Here is a 21,785-nt window from a genome sequence, read left to right on the forward strand (position 1 = left end):
GATAAATTTGATCGGATAGTCTTAAAATTTGATCGGATAGTCTTATAAATCCGATCAAAATCAATCGGAAATATCCGTTTGTTACTTTTTAAACGGACATTTTTCTCAGTGTAGCTACGCTAGAACTTACTCACTTCAAAACATTTTACAATCTGCATTATAATTTTTACTACATCATTTATAAAAAGTCTCTTGTATATTTCAAAAAATCTATCGTTACTGATAATATTTCATTATTGTCAAGTTGTCCCAAGCTTATTACCAAACATGATGAAATTTGTAATGAATTTTGCGATAAAAAATAACGAAAAATTCTCTCCATGTACCAAATTAAAAAGTAAAACCCAAGTGGTACTATTTTTATTATTTACATACTCTCTAATGATATATATCATTTATATAAAAAATATTTGATATTAACCTGTAGAGGACCGGAGACCCCTTTAGGGATTCGACAGTGGAGCTATCTTTTTTGCCACTCAACCCCATGACATTGATAAAAAAGTTCTAGCCCTTAAAATAAAAAAATCGATCAAAAACATGCCGGTCCTCGGAAGGTTAACAACTGAGGCTAATAAGTTAAATCCCATATCAAATTAAATAACGAATATAATCCAAGTGGTATCTTTAATTTTTATATAATGAAACCCGAGTATGTATCCTTATTATTCCTATTGAAGGCTTTTCCTATTCCAATCTAAATGGCTTTAATTGTTCTTAAAAGAAATTATTATAACACAATCCATTCAAAGACGCTCTCTTTCGACCAAAGTATATAACAGTTACTTAATTCTTCTTCAAAACGTTATTATCTCCGAAACATTACATAACAAAATTGCGTTATCTTACTTAATACAAGTGTTACCTCAAAGAATTAATAAAGTAACAATATAAAATGACGGTATAAAATGAAGAAATTTAACTTAGAATCTCTAGCTAGATCATTAAAAGGCATATATCCCCTATTAAAAAAAATTAATTTAAATAGAAAAATTGTTTTTACTTACTCTCTCTTACTTCCTCCATTTCTCAAAACTTGATCCTAATTTTCACTCACGACACGACATAAATTCAAAATAACTTCGCTTTCGTTTCGTATACTCATTGAGTATACATGGAAAGTGATCGATTCAACTATTATTGAGATAGATGTGAAACAAGTATAACAATGGCACAAATAGTGCTGATTAGAATCATGGGGTATGTTCCGTCTCATTTTATCTTTATTTAATAGTCGGTGAACAACAAGGATAAAATGACATGTCATGCGCATCATGCGTTGAAACGGAACGCATTTTTATCAAATGAGTTTCGTTTGTTGATCGGCTGACAGCGACCACCGATCAAAACCGGCAGTACTGGATCCTTTTACTGACCCTTTATGCAAATTAATCTGGATATTGTTACATACACAATCACAAAAATGGATCAAAAAAATATATCAATCAACGCGTTTTTTCGTGAAATGAAATTGCTGCAGAAAAAAGTGTCGCTCTGTCCCCTCAACCGAGATATTAATCGAAGTTGACGACTATTCAAATTAGGAAATCTGTTACAGCCATGAAAAAGACCTTTCTCTGTTCTTGCTATGTGTCAAAAGTTGTAAACTTTTGCATATCCAATATATTTAATAATACACTTCACAATACAGATTATTACTAAAAAATATCGAATAAAAGTACATGTCACTTATCAAGTACACTTTTCGATAACTATCGATCTTATATATAAGATATTTTATATCGTCATACGACGATTTCGAAAATTATATTCTTTTACTTCACAAAACAATATATTGCAAATAAAAGTATGTTTCAATAAATCAACGTAAATTGTTTAAATTAAAAAAAAATGAACTTTCTATTCTTATATCTAAGATATCATGCAGCTCAAATGTCGAAGGATTGGGAAATACAAAAGATAATGGACTTACTCAATGTCGCATTGTTGACACGCGACTGGTCCGTCTGCGATCTGAGTAATCGCAGTCGATTCAGCTTACTCTGTTGCTGGTCCAGCTTGTGCCTCAATCTAGCGAGTCTGTCCTGCTGTGCTGGCTCCTGAAACGGTAAACAGTGCGTGAACGCGATCACTATAGATAATGAATATACAGTTAACACAGTAAATGGATTAAGATAGGAAGGAAATAAAATCTATAATAAATTCGGTCGTTTGCACACAGAAAAAAAGATTTTCTCTGCCGCAGCTAATCTTGATTTGTTATAATGTATTTGGTGCCGTAACTATAAATTTATAAGCTACAGCGAAATGGTTTGCTATTGCTGCTGTAATATAGATATCACAGCTAAGACATTAGCTATGATACCTATATTTTAGCTGTCCATATTTTACACCTGCCATTTAGTTATCACATGCAGTTTTTAGTTGCAGCTACTTTTTTTCCGTGCATATTGAAAAAATTTACTAACTTTTAATAAATATATATGATCGAATAGTACTAACTTAATATTTACTAAATGTAAATATGTATTTATTTGGTACAAGGACCATTATAATTTGATTAAAGTATTTTTTATCGAGTAAATATTTGATACAAGGATCATTATAATTTAATTAAAGTATTTTTTATTGAGTAAATATTTATAAGTAAATGTTTTATTAATACACTATTCAAACAAACATACCTATATTAAAATGTTGGTAAAAATTTTTCAGTATAGATTAGTGCATAATAAAGATTGCTATACATAATATTAGCAAAAAGTTAAATATAAATATAAATATTTTAAACGATTAAATATCCAACAGTATTACCGTTATTCAGCAGAATATACAGCAGAGGAATATACGTTATTCAAGAAAATATATATGTATTGTTTCATTGTCAAAGTTGATTATATTATGCCATTGATTTCAAACACTTTATACATAAAGCAGCCTTTAATGTATACTAATCCAGTGTAGTGCGATTGATCAAATTCACCGTTAGTAACATTATCGCGAACGCAAATCCACATTTGCACAACTATCTATTACAAAAGCTTAAATTTCAACAACGTATCTATTAATTTTCTGTAGCCTGATTAGAGGATGAATTTAGAGGTCGAAAGAAGAAAAAAAACGCTTCTTCATAATTTCTCATTTGCGAGTTTAATTCGCTATTACCAACTTCGATGGAATCGCGAAACAAGATTACGCGATCTCAGAGAATAGGTCCACCGGGGACCCATTCCCTCTTCGAGATCAAGGCTGCTCAGTCGTGAAGGTCATTGTAACGGTAACTGCACAAGCATATTATCGATCTCTCTCACCGTGATCTTTGAGAAAGAGAGAACGCGTGACGAACGCTCGAATCATTAAGGGTTGATGCATTATGTACGTATATATAGAGTCATTGAACTGAATGTAATAAATTTTATTGTATCCAAATAAATTTGTTATTTGGAATGGTCCAAACAAACCAATATTTGAATCAATAAGTGCGATTGTTTGAATTTGAAACAATGTATATCCTTTGTCTTAAATACATTATTTGTTTGAACAGATAATCTATCTTCAGTATTTGCGTAATCAATTGTACGGCACAAACATAATTGATGTAGCACATAGCACTACTCGTTTAATTCTGTTGTTAGACGTATAAGCTATTGTTTCCATATTTTCGGTCAAAAAATGTAATGATTATTCTAAGAAAGCAATTATTTGCATGGAATAACCTAACCTCGATGAATATATTTTGCCATGTTCAAATAAACAATTTGTTTCATTGTTTGTATTCATTGTAATCAAACAATATATTATTTAATTGAAAGATATTACTTCAAATAATAATGTTATTTCTGTCAAGCAATAGAGATTTCTCGAATGAAACAACAAAATTTTTATTTAAACAAATAATATTTTGTACAAGCATATGTTGTTTCAATAAAACAAATTTTAGTCAAATAAATAGGAATACTAAATCTAAAGAAACCTTTTTCTCTGTGTTGAAAAACATAACACTAAGCGAATCAAATAATTTTCTCGAATCACAATTAAAAACGTAAAAAGGGTTCGAGAAGTCAACCACTACTAAAAAAACGTACAGTGATTGCTAATTATGGCAACACACTTTATTGCTAGCATTGCTATTATATTGTTAGTATTGTTTTCCTATGTATTGTCATTTATTGCGCATAATATTGCCAAGTATTGTTTATGTACTGCTATGTACTGCTATGTATTGCTATGTATTGCTAGCATATTGCTATTGTATTGCTATACTACTACTAATGCTAGCATTGCCTGTTTTATTACTGTACTGCCGTCATAAATTTCTAAAGAAATGTACACTGATTGTCATGGTAATCGATCCCTCGCGGTAGGATGAAATCTTATAAAAAAATTTCCTGAAACTTCTCAGGTATTTTTGCTCAAAATTCCAGATAAGATTAGAGTAATTTTTAATGCAACTTTGAAATAAATTAAAGTGTAAACAACGCAAATAATGTATTGAAAATTATTATAAGATAGGGATCCACGAGACTATATCTATTATTTTCTATATTTGGAATCACAAATTTAATCTATAATAAAAAAAGTATAGAGAACAATAATATAGTATCAGTGAGCTATTCTATATTGTTGAATATTGTCTTCTACTGTCATCCTAATTTTTTTAATGAAAACTCGCGAGACACATGAGAATTATGTACATGAATATATACGTAGTTGTCACAGATGTATACATACCATTCTTATTGCTAACTGTTCATCAATACTTTACATTATCAAAAAGAAAAAATGATCAAAGACACAATATTTTTAAAAAAAGAGATTAAAAAAAGTAAAATTTATAATTTCAAAAATTTCCCTGAGTGTCTCAATAAAATTCCATAAAAATTTATTTTTTCAAGAATAAAAAAGAAATCACTTGAAAATTCCAGGTTTTTTTTCTAGTAAATACTCTAGGTAAAGCAGTAACATAAATAGTATAAAATATAAAAAAATGTTAATTTATTTATTGCTTGCGTCTTTCTATGTGCCATTAGTTTTATTTTTCAATTTAAAGTTAGTATTCTTTCAATGACAACTTTCATCAATTGTACGGTAAAAACTATGAAATATGATTCCAAGTAGTACTTTATCTTAGTCCACGAAAATGATGGAAGAGAATGAGACTCACCTGTGCGCCTCGAAGCACGGCTAAGCGGGCCTCTTTTTGCTCCAGGAGGCGCCTTTGCTGAGCGATTTCCCGCTGTTGCCTGGCCGCCATGCTTTCAAGCTCGCTGAGCACCAGCACAGCACCACCCCCGCCCACTGCTAACTGAAACAGCAAGATTAAATGCATGTAAGCATACGAATGTATGTGCCAAGGTAAAACAACGGTGACGAGGAACGCGTAAATAGGTACGAACGGGCGACAGAAGGCGCGGAATTGGCGATTAATTACATCTCGAATATCGGCTTTCGATCAACGGCTTTCGTTGTTTCTTAACCTTCCGCGAATGCTTTCGTGGAGCGCACAGCGCGTAAAACAATTATATCGTTATTTGCTCAGGAGATAAATTCTTCGGAGATATTTATAAAAGATATACCAAAAAATTTTCATCTTGAATCGGAAATTTAAGACTATAATTCAAAAATTTTTTCTTCTGACATGTACTACTTATTAAAAAATAAAAAGTTAAAAACTATGTATACATATATCGTATGTGATAGACACGTATTACATAATTTATCAAATATATTAAAATTCCCTCTTAAAAAGTAGAGAGAATACTTAAAAGTAAAAAATTTAAATTTAAATTTTTTATCTTGGAACTTTTCATTTATTCTTTGTAAGGATATATCTTAACACATCCATCTCAACACATCTCCATAAGAAAGAAAAGAAATTCGAGGAATTTAAATCGGAGGATCCGAGGATCAAACGACTGATGTACTTCATTCTATTCATCTTTCACCGAAATTCTGACTTAATTAGATACCGCCCACGAGTATTCAAGTAGGATAGTCCTTCGTTTAATGCATGCGACGAACCGAAACTATTAAGTCATTTGCATTAACAAATTAATTCTCCTACTACAAACAGATCAGCTTGTCAACGGTGATTAAAGCTTACGACATACGTATTTTTTTTCTGTTATACTATTTGCGTTTTAATAAATTACTAAAATTGTATCACACAAAATATAGAATTTCTAGTAATTTACTAAAATATAAGCAATAAAAAAATGCATTGCGCTATAGGCTCAAGTAGAGATTTAAACAGTTTTTTTTACTTTGGAGAAAAATTCAAGTAAAAAACGGATTTCTTACGGTAAAAAAATTTTGATTTTTTAAATTAAAATCTGATGTTTTAATTACCTTATATAAAATGATATAAAAATCATGAAAATTATATAGAATTCATGTTAAACATATAGAAAAAGATATAGAATTTATTTTATTTCTTAATATTCATTGTTAAAATGTTTGCTATCTATGTTATTTCGATATTATTTAATATTTTTTTGTCTTTATAATTTCAAATCAAAGCAGAAATATCCTTGCGTTGTAAATGAACTGATATCCTTTATCGACAATTTAAGTGCACTATCGCTTATAATTATTTAAACGGCAGATATTTTATATTTTACTCCGATTTTAAAAGCTAACTAAGCAATAGCCCATGCTATTGTTAACACAGATAATACTTCATTAGCATAATTAATACTGTTTTATCGTGTAATATTAATTGCAATTGTACGTATTCTAAATTTTAATTATGAAGGTAACGCCCCAATATAATATCGATTTAAGAATAGTTGAAGATAATTCGGTAAACGTTGTTTCATTAATTTATATTTTACAATATGTACAATTACAATAAATATACAATAAAACAGCGTCAATCACTTAGACACTGTACTACACTTCAACTTTTATAGTTATATATTTTTACAGAAATCTTTTGGATGAATGCAAAAACTCAATTCTAGAATATAATAGTATTGTACGACGTCAAAATAGTTAAATGTTCCAAAAAATATATTCGAGTAAAAAAAACTTCCAGAGATCAAGGAAAAAAAACTGCTTTTTACTCGAAGTTCTTTATTTCAAAGTGTTTCTATAGTTTTTTTTCGATTATATTCACCTCTACAGGCTCGAGTATACCGTTCGCTTAATTTACATGCTCTCTAAATTCTTTTTGTAACATTAAAGAAAGGCTGCAATTTGATGGCGCGCGAATCCCACTGTATTTAGAGTTGAGAGTCGAGCGCTGGACCGATCGAGAGATGTGTGTGCACGTTCGTGCCACTTTTTGTTTCATCTCTCGTACCACCATCTGGAGAGGGTCGGCCGTGGCACATCGCGTCCGATACCAGGTAGAATCCCAAGGTCGGCGTGCGGCCCTTCGAATTCCACCGTGACAAGGACTCCGTGCAACCTTCGTACGTCAATGAAAGTGCGCGCGCTCGACGACGGACGACAGGACGAGACGGGTACGAAATAAATGCGCACCAGATATAGTGAGCACGCACGATGAAAATATCGGTTTCCCGATCGGTTGTCCTCGTGAAGAACAGATCGCGCAAAGGGTTTTCTCTCGTTTCGTTCCACTTCGTGTTCGAAATAAAATGCATTCTCGCGGAAATTCGCTTGCGCGCGTACAGTTATTCCCTTTTACTGTGTTCCTTATTGCGTTTTTACATCCTCGAGTCGCAAAAGTATAATAAAAACAAAACTCGCTACTCCACTTTCCAATATTCGTGACCACAATATGGGAGGAAAAACCTTCCATCGCGCTTATTGATGAATTAATTATTCGTGTCTTTTTTTCATATTTAAAAGTCGAATTAGTAACACTTTGTGTTCCCGTTCGTAAAAAAATGTATAAAGTACGTTAAAATAAAACACAGAATAAAAGAGTACTTTCAACATAAAGGGAGGGAAAAAAAATGAAAGACCGAATTTCGCTTCTTCATCTTAACTCTCAAGGCAATTTAATCGTATTCAAAGTTATCCCGCGGATTCAAAGCGGATTCTGAAGCCTCGTGTATAATTCAAGTATAACGAATAACGAGGATCAGAATGTCTGTCGGAAGTTCCGGCTGAGTATCCGGCGCGAGTACAGACCTATATATATATATATATATATGTATATATATCGATAACTCTGAACAATATGTTATTGTTAAATTAATCTTAGCAGTGACATAATCCTTCGCGTGGACTCCCGGTGCGAATCAAGCGGTCTCGAAGCGACAGTTACAGCGAAAGTATCGCGCTGCTCGGCACAATAACGATGCGCCCGTTGAACGGCGAAGATAATATAATACGGACGCCTTCGGCGGAGGCCCCGTTGTTCCAGCTTCTGCCTCTTTTCATTCCACGCGCGCTCACTCGCGTGACAGTTAATTGTTTCGAGCAGACTAGCTGCGCGCGAACGCGGTTGAGAATGGGCAAACGAAACGGCGGAAAGCTGCGTTGGACGTATCGCGCGATCGCCAAGAGAAATGAAAAGGGAGCCATTTCCCGACATCTCCGCCGGCAGAACGAACGACTCGCCTCCGATCCCATTCAATTTCATTATTCCGCCATTCTGTTATGATACATACAGCAGTCTGCGAGATACATACATTATGCTATTTTAACCTGTAAAAACGAACGCTCAGAGTTTTCTGGGTCACACTCGTCACGTTTAACGCTTCACACGCGTTTCAGTATATGTATTTTTTAACAAACGCAGTTTATCAATTGTGCGCTTCACATGTCAAATTCACAACTTATACACTGAGTGAAAAATGTTTGGTATTTGTAACTATAATTACTATAATACATATTACTTTAATTATGATTATTACTAGAATAATAATAACAGTAACTATGTATATAGTTCTAGCAACAAATATATATAATTGGCAACCTAAAATGACTATAATTATATTATAACCATAAAATAGTTGAAATCACATTAAAAATTATTCAAGTGACTATAATTTTATAGTTACATTTTGACAACCATAAAAATTATAAAATTATAGTCACTCGAATCATTTTTATGGTAATTTCAACTATTTTATGGTTATAATAATTATAATTATAGTCATTTTAGGTTGCCAACTATATACGCATTTGTTGCTAGAATTATATATATAGTTACTATTATTATTATTCTAGCAGTAATAATCATAATTATAATAATATGTAATTATAGTTACAAATACAACACATTTTTCTCTCAGTGTACACTGTAAAAAATAAAAGTATTAATTTTAACTTAAAAACGTACAGTGGACTTTCTGAGATGCAAAAATGTTAAAATTAAAACACAAAAACGCTAATTTTGTAGGTTTAAATATTTATCTTTATACTTATCATTAAAAGTTTGATATAAAAAGTATAATAATAATTAGAAATAAAAGTCTTGGAAAATGCTAGTTTTCTCGAAAATATCTATTTTTTACAAAGTACATTCTTCACATTTTCTTTATCCATTTATCTTCGAGGATACTTTCGACAAAAGATAATTGCGCTTGCTGCAAGGGTATCGGCGGTTGCAATCCTTTCACGCCAAGTCCTCAATTGATCTGGCCAGCTTCTTGGAAAGAAATATAAGAAGGAAAAAGAGGTAATCTCTCCAGCCGATAACCAGCCAAGAATTCGTTTCCGTGCGTGAATGGGCGAGAAAGTTGCGAAAAGATGTTCTCTTGAGGGAACACGTAAACGAAAAAGAAATTTCTCATAGAGAGGCGCGGATTCTTGTAGGAGCGGATAATCCCCGAGGGATGATCCGCCTAGACTATCCGCCTGCAAAATTAATTTCGAGGAGCCTGAAAACAGGTAGCGCGGAAGAAGCCGTAATCGGCAGTTCGTTCGTTTCGGCGAGGCGCCGCGCCGCGGCTTGAAGTTAGTTTTCTCTTTCTTTTTTCGGGCGCATTCATTCGTGAAATTAATGAAACTGCGACTCGTCATCGCTGCGTGAAAGACAAAAAATAAAAGTGTATAATTAAATGCAAAAAATAAAAGTGTATAATTAATTCGTATTTCTGACTCGGAGTTTCTTCAATTACGATTACAGGATTTAATACAATTTCCACTTGCAGTCTCTTTGTAGATTTCGAGTTGAGACGGAAATATTCCAACGACTTCTCGAGACATTTAAATAATGTGAAAATTGAAATTCTACAACATTATAGTCCGTTAGAAAGGGAAAGAGACAGAAGAGAGAGAATTAATGGACTATATGAATGAAGTCACAAATGAAACTAACAAGGCCTGCTCTCTCTCCTCTCTCTCTTTCTCTCTAGTTGCATCCTTTTCTACTTCCTGATTAAAAGGAAATAAATATAAGCTAATGCTTCGCAAAGGAAAGTAAGAAAATGTAAGTGTAGAAAGTACAATGGCTAGACTTAAGCGGAGAAAGAGCAAGCCTGCAATTATGGTGATTACACTCGCTTAAGCGAGAACATACGGTTCACTGATAAAAATGTAAATACGGAGGATTTAATGAACCGATTTTCTATAATATTTATTCGATTATCATTATAAAATTAGAATATTTCAGGCATGCGTGCGTTTTAATTAAGACTGGATAACTAAAACTTTTTAAACGGTAAAGCTTTAACGACGCACGAAATTAATACATATGTTTTAAATATAATGTTATAACATGTAAATGGGTTTCTCGTTCAACTTTATCGTAGCGTCACTTTTAACTAGACTATAACAGAGTTAACATTTTTCGATTAATAACTAATAAAATATTGGAAAATTCGATTTATTCTTGACATGCGTTTCTATGTAATCACGATTCTAGTACGATTTAATAATACACAGTCAGAATATATAGTCAAACACCTTCTTTCCCAACTCCTAAGTATTTATTCATATAAGTGCAGAGTCTCTTCGCGTTGGCGGAGCGAAAAGCGAGAGACAGCAAAGTGCACCGTAGAACCTTACCTCGCTACTTACTTGCTCGCCGTTGTTGCATTCCGTCTCTGTGGCGTTTGAAGGAAGTTTTTCCTTCGCTGGGACGGACTTGGACTTCCTCTTGGATTTTCCGTGATGCAGCTTTACCGCCACGGTTTTCACCTCGAAGTTTTCTCGCGGATAAACGCACGCCAGCATCCTCGCAATGGCATGGACCAGCCCGCAAAACCGCACGCTCGAGTTTCGCCTCTATACGATTTACGTTAACGCAAAAACCAACCTTGTCGGAAATGTGTTTCTCGTTTATTCCCCTTCACACACTCTCACAGATATGATACGGTGATAACGACGGCTTTGAAAAAGAAACTGCGTAGCGTCACGATGACAAAATCGCAAGGTCGCATATTGTTTTATTAGGATAATATTCCCCAAAATATTTGTCCCAGAATCAATTTCGAGACCACAAACCTCTGCAAAATATGGAGAATTTTTCTTAACTCTCAAAAAAAAATTTGTTGACTAGGAATAAAAAAGGCAAGTCTCTTTATATTACAGTTATTTTACATTAGGGATGCTGTGTGTGTGTTTATAAGAAAAAATATAAATTAAAAATATTATCAATAAATTTATCTCATCTAAAGCTCATCTTAATTGAAAAATAATATTTATATTAAAATAGAAAAATTATTAGAAGATAGAAAAAAATTTAAGAATATTATCTCTTGTCATTGACCTCGTTATTTTTCGTCACCTCCAGGAATTTACATTTATTTAACATCGTTAATTTAATCCTATAATTAAAGGTATGCACTTTGTAATTAGCGATTGGTGAGTGACGTACCGACAATAACACGATATTTACTCAAAGCAAATGAATATTATCTGCTATTCTGTGTGTGTGCTCGATATAATACTACAGAATTTATCATAACGCTATTAATTCGTTAATTGAAAAAGGAAAATCATTTAAACGATGATATTTCACATTACATTATAAAGTCTTTGTAATTTTTTTATTAAAAACCTCATCAAATTACATTTTATTCATATTTTAATAATTTCAATAATCGATGAATTAATATTATCTTGGTATAATAATATACTTTATATCTTTTCTTTTGAAATTGAGAACAATTATTAATACACGAAGAACAATTTTATTGGAGTATCAAAAAATGTAGTTAGACACAGGTATAAAAATAATTTTGTTGGACTATCAAAATAACTATGAAAGCCGCTCAAGCATGATGAGTCATATTGCAAAAAAATTTTAACATTCTAGCAATCATTTTGAACGTCTTACATAATTATTTTGATAGTTCAACAAAATTATTTTCAAATTATCCAATAACTAAATTTTTGCTTGAATAGCAAATTTTGCTTAAACGACAAAACTGTTCTTTCCGTGTAGATATTGGTAAGTCTTGCTAAATTTTTTAAGTCAACATTCTCTCGGCTAAAATGTTAATGTGACGTTCGTCTTTCATCTTATAGAACGTTGTAGATCCGCAGAATAATTTGTGGGAATCCCTCGAGATTTAAAGGTCCTCAGCAACCATCTATCGATAAATTCGCCATTGAACGATGTGCGAGTGTAGTACGTTGCTTTCCATTTATAAGCCACTTGACACGAATCGACACGTAGCGCTTTAAAGATTCAGGACGGCAATGTATCGAATGGCCCATAATGCACGTAACGTGCAAAACTATGCCGGACAGACAGATAAAGATACAGATATACCGTTAATTTTCCATCTTTTATACATTACACACTTTATGTGTCTCCACATAAGCTTTATATGAAATAAAGCATAGAACTAATTAGCAAAATGGCACATGAAAACATGTATATCCATCTCCAGACTTTTATAAATATGCTAATTTTAAACTATTTGTAATAAAATATTAAAAATAACAAGCTTTTACCAAATAATAAAATTTTAATATAATCATTTACAACGATTTAATTTTTCTTCAACGGAACCATCGCGATAGAACAGTAAATTTCGGAACTTTTGTTAGTTTTCAAGTTTTAATGTCGTGTACTTTGGAAACTAATGCTTAAATTAAAATCTTATCAAAGTAAAAAGATGAAGATTACTTGAAGTTTACTCAAGAACGCAAGGGAACAATTTCATCGCTTGCAATTAAAAAATAACTCGCCGACTTCATCGTTTGTAACTAAAAAAAAACTATTCGTACTTTATTATCATTAAAGATTGACTTCATAGCTAGGGAACACCTGACATTCTCGGTCGTGATCAGATAGAAAAGTAGGACACCTTTTCTATAGACAGAATGTATTACAAAGGAACTTGTAGTTATTTTGATCATCAGAGCTATAGTCTGATCTGAGCTTGTTTTCTCCCTTAATATTCATTCTCCTCAATATTCAACATCAAATAATTTATAACTTTCTCGTTTTCTTTATAAAAGAAATGAGCTGACGCACAAAATCGATATAAGGCTGGATTTATGGGCTTTTCCGTAAAAGATGTCGGATGAAAAATGAGCTGCGTTGGAAGCGTTTGGCTGCGCTGGAAATTCGAAATCTTTTCGATATTACGATTCGGCATTTCGTCAAGTTCGACACTGAGGAACAGGGAGACGCCTGCGTCTCTTGGCGCCATTCCTCGCCTCGTGACCCGATAATTCTCTCGCTCCTCGTTCGTAAAGTGGGAATATAAGGCATGATAATGGGCTCTATCTTAGAAGCCTGAAGAATGAAGTTACGTTCACATTGCTTCGCTGAGAGTCACGGACAAAATTTCGAGACAAAGGCTATTAAAATTTCATCAAAATTCCTGTTAAATTGAACTTTTTAACCGTTCTTTTCAAGATTGTGGAATGAATCTAAAGAGATCTAATACTCCAAATTTGCAATTTACTATATAATAGAAGCATGTTATAAAAGCGCTATTTAATTTTATGGTTCACGACAGTTTTTGCTAATATTTAAGAAAATATTATATTATTAAAATACAGATATATTATATATTATATATTTTTAATAATATATTATTTAATAATATAATTGATCAAAATTTTTCATCAAATTACAATTCTTAAAATTTTTCAATATTTAGAGCAAAGACATCCGAACATAGTCCAAATGGGTTAATAATAGCAGCGCGTCAATGGAGGTTGCGATAAGTATTAATCAAGTTTTCACCCGGTTAAGAATCGCGCGCGAATCTATTTTCGCTTTATTTTCACTCGATCTCATAGCTAAGAATAATATACTCGGTAAAATAAAAAGAGAGTCGTGATCCTAATCTTTAACTCAAAATACACAAATGCTTCGAAGTATGTTTCACAGTTTACGAAAGTATCGAACATATACGATCACGTGAGAATATACGAATTTTAATTTCAGAGTATTAATAATTAAAATACAGAGTGTTAGTTGAATATGTTCCCAAACTCAACAGAGCGATTCTTTGGTTTATTTCAAGTAAAAAAGTCCATATAAACATGTGTCCTAAACGACTTAGTTTCCGAAATACAGGTGAATGTTCGCAAATGTTTGACGAAACGATAAATTGCGTTGAAGATATCTTCCTGCATAAATATGCCTTGTTTCATGTGAGTTACTATTCGCACAACCGTAAACAAAGTGACAAAGTCAAAATCAAAGTCACAAAATCAAAAATAGACTTCAGTCCTGATGTTGCTGCGGGTCAGTTAGCTTGTACATACGTTTTCGGGCCAAATTGTTTCAATCCATCAAAATCGGTTTCATCATGCTTAAGTTTACAAATTTTGAAATGGCAGATATGCCCACTCCAATTGAGAATGAGAATGATTTGAGGAATCGAATAGTTGCTTCATGTGAGGCAATACGTAACACACCCGGTACGAATATCTTTGAATGTGTACGTCAATCTTTGAGAAGTAGTCTCGATGGATGTATCATGGCGCAAGATGGACATTTTCAACAATTCATCTAATTATTTTATTTCGTCAGAAGAACTGAAGCCTGTTTTTCTGTTTTTGACTAGTTTTTGACTAGTTCAAGTTGTATTTCTTTCAAATAAACAGATTATTACTACACGTTTAAATTTTTTTATTTCAGAAACTAAGCCGTTTAGGACACATGTTTATGGACTTTTTTACTTGAAATAAACCAAAGAATCGCTCTGTTGAGTTTGGGAACATACTTAACTAACACTCTGTATGATACAAAAAATAAGCCTAAAAATTCTTTAGAAAATACATATACATTCTCTCAAAATACTTGATACATTTTTCAGCATTTAAAAAGAGATATAAAGTTATTCAGAAAGAATATTTTTACTGAAATATTCAAAAATTTAGCCAGATATAGATCTGAATATAATTTTATTAAACCATCAAAATATTTGTGTAGAAAACTCAAGCATGATAATTTTACTGAAATATTTAAAAATTTAGCCAGATATAGATCTGAACATAATTTTATTAAACCATCAAAACATTTGTGTAGAAAATTCAAACATGATAAATAATGCTACAAAAAATTTTGATATTCTAGCTTCAACGTTTTACATAATCATTTTGAAGGTCCAACAAAATTTATTTTCAGACCTGTATCTAACTAAATTTTTAGATAAATCATCAAAACCGTTTCTTTTCGTGAAAATATTCTACATGCAGATTGTACTTTAGTACACATATGTGTACTTTATTACGTATGTCCATAGTGTTTCTTTTTCTCATGTAAAATATTAATATAAAACCGAGTTTACGTGTGTCGAGTCCTTTTTCGTTTTTTTTTCTTGCACTCTCTCTCCCGACTGAAGAAATTTATTCGAGCGACCGAATATTCTCTTCAGATATAAACGGAGCACCGTACATAACGTACATAACGTACGCCTCGCAAGATGGTTAAACGAACGAGTTGCCGCGTTTACGGGCACAGCACGGCGCGGCGCGGCGAGGCGCGGCGCGACAACTCGTACACAGAGCGAGCAGAAGTGCATATCAATTTATGGAAATGAGAGAACACGCCTTGCCGCGTGGCCATGTCTCTCGTAGCCGACGACGGTTTTACGCGACAGCGCACGTTGATGGCTATCCAATTTGGCATGCAAAGCCCGGATAGCGAGGCGCACAAATTAGATTTCGGCGTAATTCGCGAAAACGTCGGCCAGGTCGGTTTTCCCGAGGCATGGCGAGAGATAATCGAAATTTAGACGTATGTAGGGTCCAACCGAGCGGCCTGAATCGACTTAATGGAAGAAAGGGACCGAGAGTAAATTGTATGAGACAGTTCTCAGAAAGTCGCTGAACTAGTTTTCATCCGCGGATTTCTTTGATCCACTTAGAATCGACCCTCCCTCGCCTCGGTTTGAAAGTTTGATAGAATAACATCTTTTCTCTCTGCTGTAATATTTTTCTACATATATGAAGACGCATGAATAATTTCGTCACAAAACTGAATTCAACAGGTTTTTATCGAGCCTGATTATTATGCGGTACAGATGCGGCTTACAGTGTCGCATTCTGTCAATTTTCGTACTACGATAAAACACACATATACACGTGCGCGGCATAATAGATGAGATTAAAGTTAAAAACACTCTAGAGAAAAGCGCAGCCAGCGTACATAACATTAGCTAGTGCACAAAGCTAGTAAATAAGCGAGTCGTGCAGAATGGGAGATCTTACATGTAAAATTATTTTATTCCTACATATTCTTTTATTTCTACACAGAAAAAAACAATTTTAAAAAAGTATGTAAAAATTTAACTAGATATAAATCTTAAAATAATTTTGTTGGTCCATTAAATTAATTACATAAGAATTTTTATCACAATGAGCTAATATCTGCAAAAAGTTTTGACATTTTAGCAATCAATTTGAGAGTCCTACATAATTATTCTGATGATCCAACACAATCATTTTAGGTTAGATTTGTGTGTGTATCTAGATATACATTTAAATACTTCAGAAAAATTATCCTTTTCGTGTAATTTTCACGGAAAGAATGATTTTACTAAAATGTCTAAAAATTTAGCTATCTAGATATAAATCTGAAAATAATTTGTTGAACTATTAAATTAATTAAGGATCTTAACCATGATGGACAATGCTGCAAAAAGTTTTGACATTTTCGCAATCAATTTGAATGTCCTACATAATTATTTTAATGGTTCAATAAAATTATTTTAAATTAGATTTATATCTAGATACATTTTTAGATATTACAGTAAAATTATTCGTTCCGTATAATTTTCATATAATTCCCGAAGATGTACTTTACTGGAAAGATTTGGTTGCGCTTTTCGCATTTCGCCGAGAGAAACTGTTCTTGCAATCTCACTTTAATCGAATTAAAAAAATTTAACAGTGAGAATTAAAAATTACATGGAATCTTAAAATACATGAATTATCAAAATAATTCTACAGGATATTCAAGCTGATTACTGTGGAAAAATTTTTCCCAGCATTGCTCACCATGCTTGAATTTTCTACATAATTATTTTAATGGTCCATTATATAAAATTAAATAAAATTATATTAAATATAAAATTATTTTCAGATTTGTGTGTGTGTGTATCAATCTAAATTTTAAAATACTTCAGCAAAATCGTTCTGTGTATTGGTATAAGTATAACGTTTCATACGCAACGTCTTAATACTGTGATCTGTGACGTCCCGCCGGAGAAACCTGATGTAAATTAGTAAAACGTTAGCGAACCAGGCGTTAGTAGAGCGAACTGACGAGCGAGACGGTAAACGGGTTTTTAATTGAAAATGCAATTCGCGATATTCGCACCCCGTCGCCGACTATATGTATACCTTGTCGACTCAGAATGAATTAGACCGGCACGAACGAAGTGGGTCTTTCGAGCATCTTGGCTGTCGACCGTGGAATTTACGATTCGTCTGTTGCACGTGGAAGCCGAGGAAGCAAGAGAAGGAACGGTAATTTTGCGGCAGCGGTACGCTTTCAAGGACGTACCCCGTGGCGACCGAGCAAGACTAAACAAGAAAATCAGATTCAACGACCGCTTCTTATGCACCATTATCATCACCTCAGCGATTCTTTCCGTGAAAACGTAAGAGATGTTCCATTTTTAAATCTCATTCACAAAATGTAAAAATTTCAAAGATCACGAGTGACAGAATCCATACATTTTATTACATAGAGAATTTATATAGTTTATTGAAAGTTATAACTAAATTTCCCATCTTCTTTATTATTTTAATGCTCCGTAATATATTCTCCTCTAAAAATATTTCCGACAAATATTCTAAACATTTTCTCTAGATTGTCACGTTTAAAAAAGTAAAATAAAAAAAAGAGTTGGATTAAAGGTACACGCAACGCGGTTTTGAAAATTTTTCCTCTGCTTCCTCTTGAAATACCCATAACAGCTGCAACGATAATATTACATAAAAGCGTAAAGGTCTTTTCTATTGTATATCCGCAAAGTATAAAAATTTTTCCATTTAACTTATATTGTATTTTGTACTTACATAACACTATTTTATTATTCTTATAAATAATAATATTTTTTTTTATCAAAAAATTATTCATAATTTTATATAAGTTTTCCGATTGTATATTATTAATATTAATATCATTTTACTATCACGTTGTATATTTTTAATTTTATAGGTACATACTATATCTCTCTCTGAACATAATAATTTCTAAATTATTTATATGAGAATATAAAAAAAAAACTCGAAATTGATTGTCTAAAATTCTCAACACTAGCATGTCTTTTTTTGTCATAGAATTTCCTCTTTTAGCGTGCAAAATATGCATAACAAAATGAAATTTTCGCGTACAAAGAACAGTCAATTTTGTATCGTGTAAAATCGTCTGACACGATTTCTCCTCAGAGGCAACGTACTCCGCAGGGAGACTAACTTGTCTCGTCTCTATTTCCTGGCTCATCAAAGTTGTACGTATCGCGATTCAAGGTGCACTCCTCGGACGGACGAACTCCGGAAATATAATCTCCGAACGCGGCTGTGCGTTTCAGTTTCGTTTCCGCGGATGTCAGTTTGACTTCCAATTCCGACGGAGTGCGCGAACACGGATACAATTTAGAGCTTAATTCAATGACGGAGTTTCGGAAGCTCCGAAAATTTCCAGTTCTCTAGTCATTCCGCGTTTCCGTCCTTTTCATAGACAAATTTTAATGCGCTGACTACTAATGAGTTACTCAAGGTTTTAAATCCGTCAATTTTGTGTTGGATTATAATAACGTTCATAAAACAAAAAGATATATGCAATTTTTTTCCAATAAATATAAAAGGAAATAAATTGTTCCTCGTATAAAATTTATAAACTATACTAAAAACTCATTTTATATTCAATAGACATCCGATATTTAAAAAATTTCTCTTTTTTATGCAAACTTGATTTTCAATAGCTCGTTTATATAAACAGAGTGCTTCAACTCTTTTAATCATCAGGAGAAATTTATTTCTGTCTGAAGAATATCGTTCAAAGGAAAGATACCTTAATTGCTTCAAATAGTGTAATTAACGTGCGCGCGGTCGATCTGCAATAAGTACGTATTCATGCATATAATGATAAGTACTATTACACGGTGTAGCAGGTAAGCGAAGATACGCTTTGCGAGAATCGTAACTCTATCGAACTTGGTAAAGTTATTTCGATGATACAATTCGAAGTTCTGCATCAAGCTTGCGAGAGCAAGCTGTCTACCGCACGGTAACGTGATTTGAAGTAGTGTAATCCCGAGCTGAGCATCTATGTGTGGAAACGAATGTGACAGTAATTTACATCTGCATGTAGATTATACACGTAAAATGTGATTTGATGCATAATTCATACAAACATCGAAATTGAAAGGTTTGCTGTAACAGTGACACAATTTATTTGTTTATTGAAAACTCTAGCAAATAAATCTTCGAGTGAGCGAAGAACTTACAGAATAAAATAAATTACTGCTTAAAAAAAATTTTCTTTAATGACTAAAAATCGATTTAACTTTGATTGCCTGATTTTAGCATTGAACTTAATAAATATATAGCCTTGGCCATAAATATAAAGTTTAATTTACTGCATTTTCTTGAAAAAGATAATAATATAAGTCAAAGGAAAACTAACAAAATATTAAACTTGTTATGAAAATTAACATTATTTTCAATAAAACTTTTTAAATTTATTGTTTGTTAGATATGAAACATTTACGCCAATTTATAGGAGTGCTTTATATTTATGAAAGGCTTTGTAGTCAATTATTTTAATATTTTGTTCTTTAAAAACAAAATTTATTCTTTTTTTAATGTCTTGAATAATTAGTAAAATTATTCTTAATCGGGACAAATAAAACTGTCACCTGTAAATGAATGACGGGACTTTTGTGAAAATTTATACGAATATGGGTGACATGGTAATCAAAATATTAATATCAGTATATAAATCAAAAATTAAATTCCAAAATTCTTGAAAATTAAACATACGCTTAATTTCCTTTCAACTTTATACATGTAGGATCCAATATTGCGTTAATATATTTTCTTAATCTAGCGAGTACTTTTATTTATTTTTTTAAGTCTAAATAAAAATTTTAGGAATTAAATAGTTAAATAATGTTGCATCTCTCTCTGTATTTTTAAATACAAACAGCTGTCATAACTCTTTCACAACTCTTTTTTGTCGAGGCAATATCTTAAAAAATAATAAAGTTATCCTATTGACTAGTTGTGAGAGTACAAGTATAAGTAGCAGCTTCCAAGCTTTTCAAATTCGTTTCACATAGAAACGAAGAATAAAGAGGTCAAATAACGTTAAGAAAATTGAATTATTTCATAATTGAGCACTAGATGTTACATTAAATACGTAAATTTTTTAATTCTCCAATAAACAAACAAAAAATGAAAAGACGAATCAAATAAATGCAAGCAAAAGACAAACAAGTAAATTTTTCTTAACTTTTTCTTTCTCAGATTTTAGATTCTTAATTTCTAGAGATGCCAGAAACACAATCTTATAGTTACGTCATTGAAAACAAATTTAAGCACCCCGTTATGTAACGAGATTCAATAGAAAGTAAATTACAACGAATTTTGCCTATTTTATCCTTGCAATTTCCTTATTGCAACTGATAAAAGTGCATCGTTACTCACTTATAGTAATGCGTTCATACGAAGTCTGCGCGGAGTCGATGAACTTGAAATTCTAAAGTTAAATCTATATTTCGCAAAAGTGACGTGACGTAAAATCGTGAAGACAGCTTGCGATTTCGTTCGAATTAATGGAGCACAGCGGAATAACGTTCTCATTGATATAAAGATTTTTATTGACAACACGGTCGACGCGTGGAGCGCTGGAGCGTCTAAAAAATCGCGGCGATCCAACACACAAACTCCGAACACTCTCGGCAAGCCGGCCTATTATATCGACCGCGAGACAAAAAAAAATGAGAGATTCTCTCACTGGGCCGTCAGATAAAATTTAATCTGTCCCCCGGAAAAAAAAAAATAAATAAAACGTCAGAAAATGAAGACGTGCGAAAGAGTCGCGCGATCAGATTAGCCTGCCGTCCCGGCTTGTGTGGCTCTCGCGTTTGATACCAAACGCAATTAGTGTCAACGCGAACTGTCAAACTTTACGGAACAGTGTGAGAAATAGCGGAGAGGAGATACGCAGCACGCGAACACACGGTGCGACGCTCGTCGACGAACTGCGTGGCCGAAGAGGCCGCACCGCGCCGCGCCGCGTTACGTCGCGTATCGCGCAGCACGGCGTACCACCCCTGCCTTCACCTATCCCGCGGCCGGCCCTAAACCCCGTTATCGCTGCCGTACGCACAGCACGGACAGAATACGCATTTTAGTCAAAACTAGGGTTGTCACAAATTCCTCACACTTCCTAAAACTCCATTAGGGGAAAGTTGCTGAATGCGTACTACTTAACGTATTTTTTATTATATTTCTCATTTAGAACTGATTTGTGT

At 32.9% G+C, this 21,785-nt stretch overlaps 1 protein-coding gene across 6 annotated transcripts in view; it reads right to left on the reverse strand.

Moving 5' to 3' along the window:
• Positions 1-21,785, reverse strand: part of LOC108763484 (Ankyrin-repeat, SH3-domain, and Proline-rich-region containing Protein) — a 102,080-nt gene that overhangs the window by 35,799 nt on the left and 44,496 nt on the right. For 3 of the 6 annotated variants that reach the window (XM_018511136.1, XM_018511135.1, XM_018511137.1), the window contains 2 exons: positions 5,126-5,266; positions 1,934-2,060 (listed from right to left, as the gene is read on the reverse strand). In XM_018511136.1, the coding sequence (XP_018366638.1) occupies positions 1,934-2,060; positions 5,126-5,266 (268 nt within the window). Of the gene's footprint in view, positions 1-1,933; positions 2,061-5,125; positions 5,267-10,887; positions 11,115-21,785 lie in introns of those variants that run through there. The other 3 variants (XM_018511134.1, XM_018511132.1, XM_018511133.1) reach the window with 2 other exon arrangements.

The sequence above is a fragment of the Trachymyrmex cornetzi genome, unplaced genomic scaffold (assembly GCF_001594075.2).
Source record: "Trachymyrmex cornetzi isolate Tcor2-1 unplaced genomic scaffold, Tcor1.1 scaffold361, whole genome shotgun sequence".
In the NCBI taxonomy this organism is placed as follows: Eukaryota; Metazoa; Arthropoda; class Insecta; order Hymenoptera; family Formicidae; genus Trachymyrmex; species Trachymyrmex cornetzi.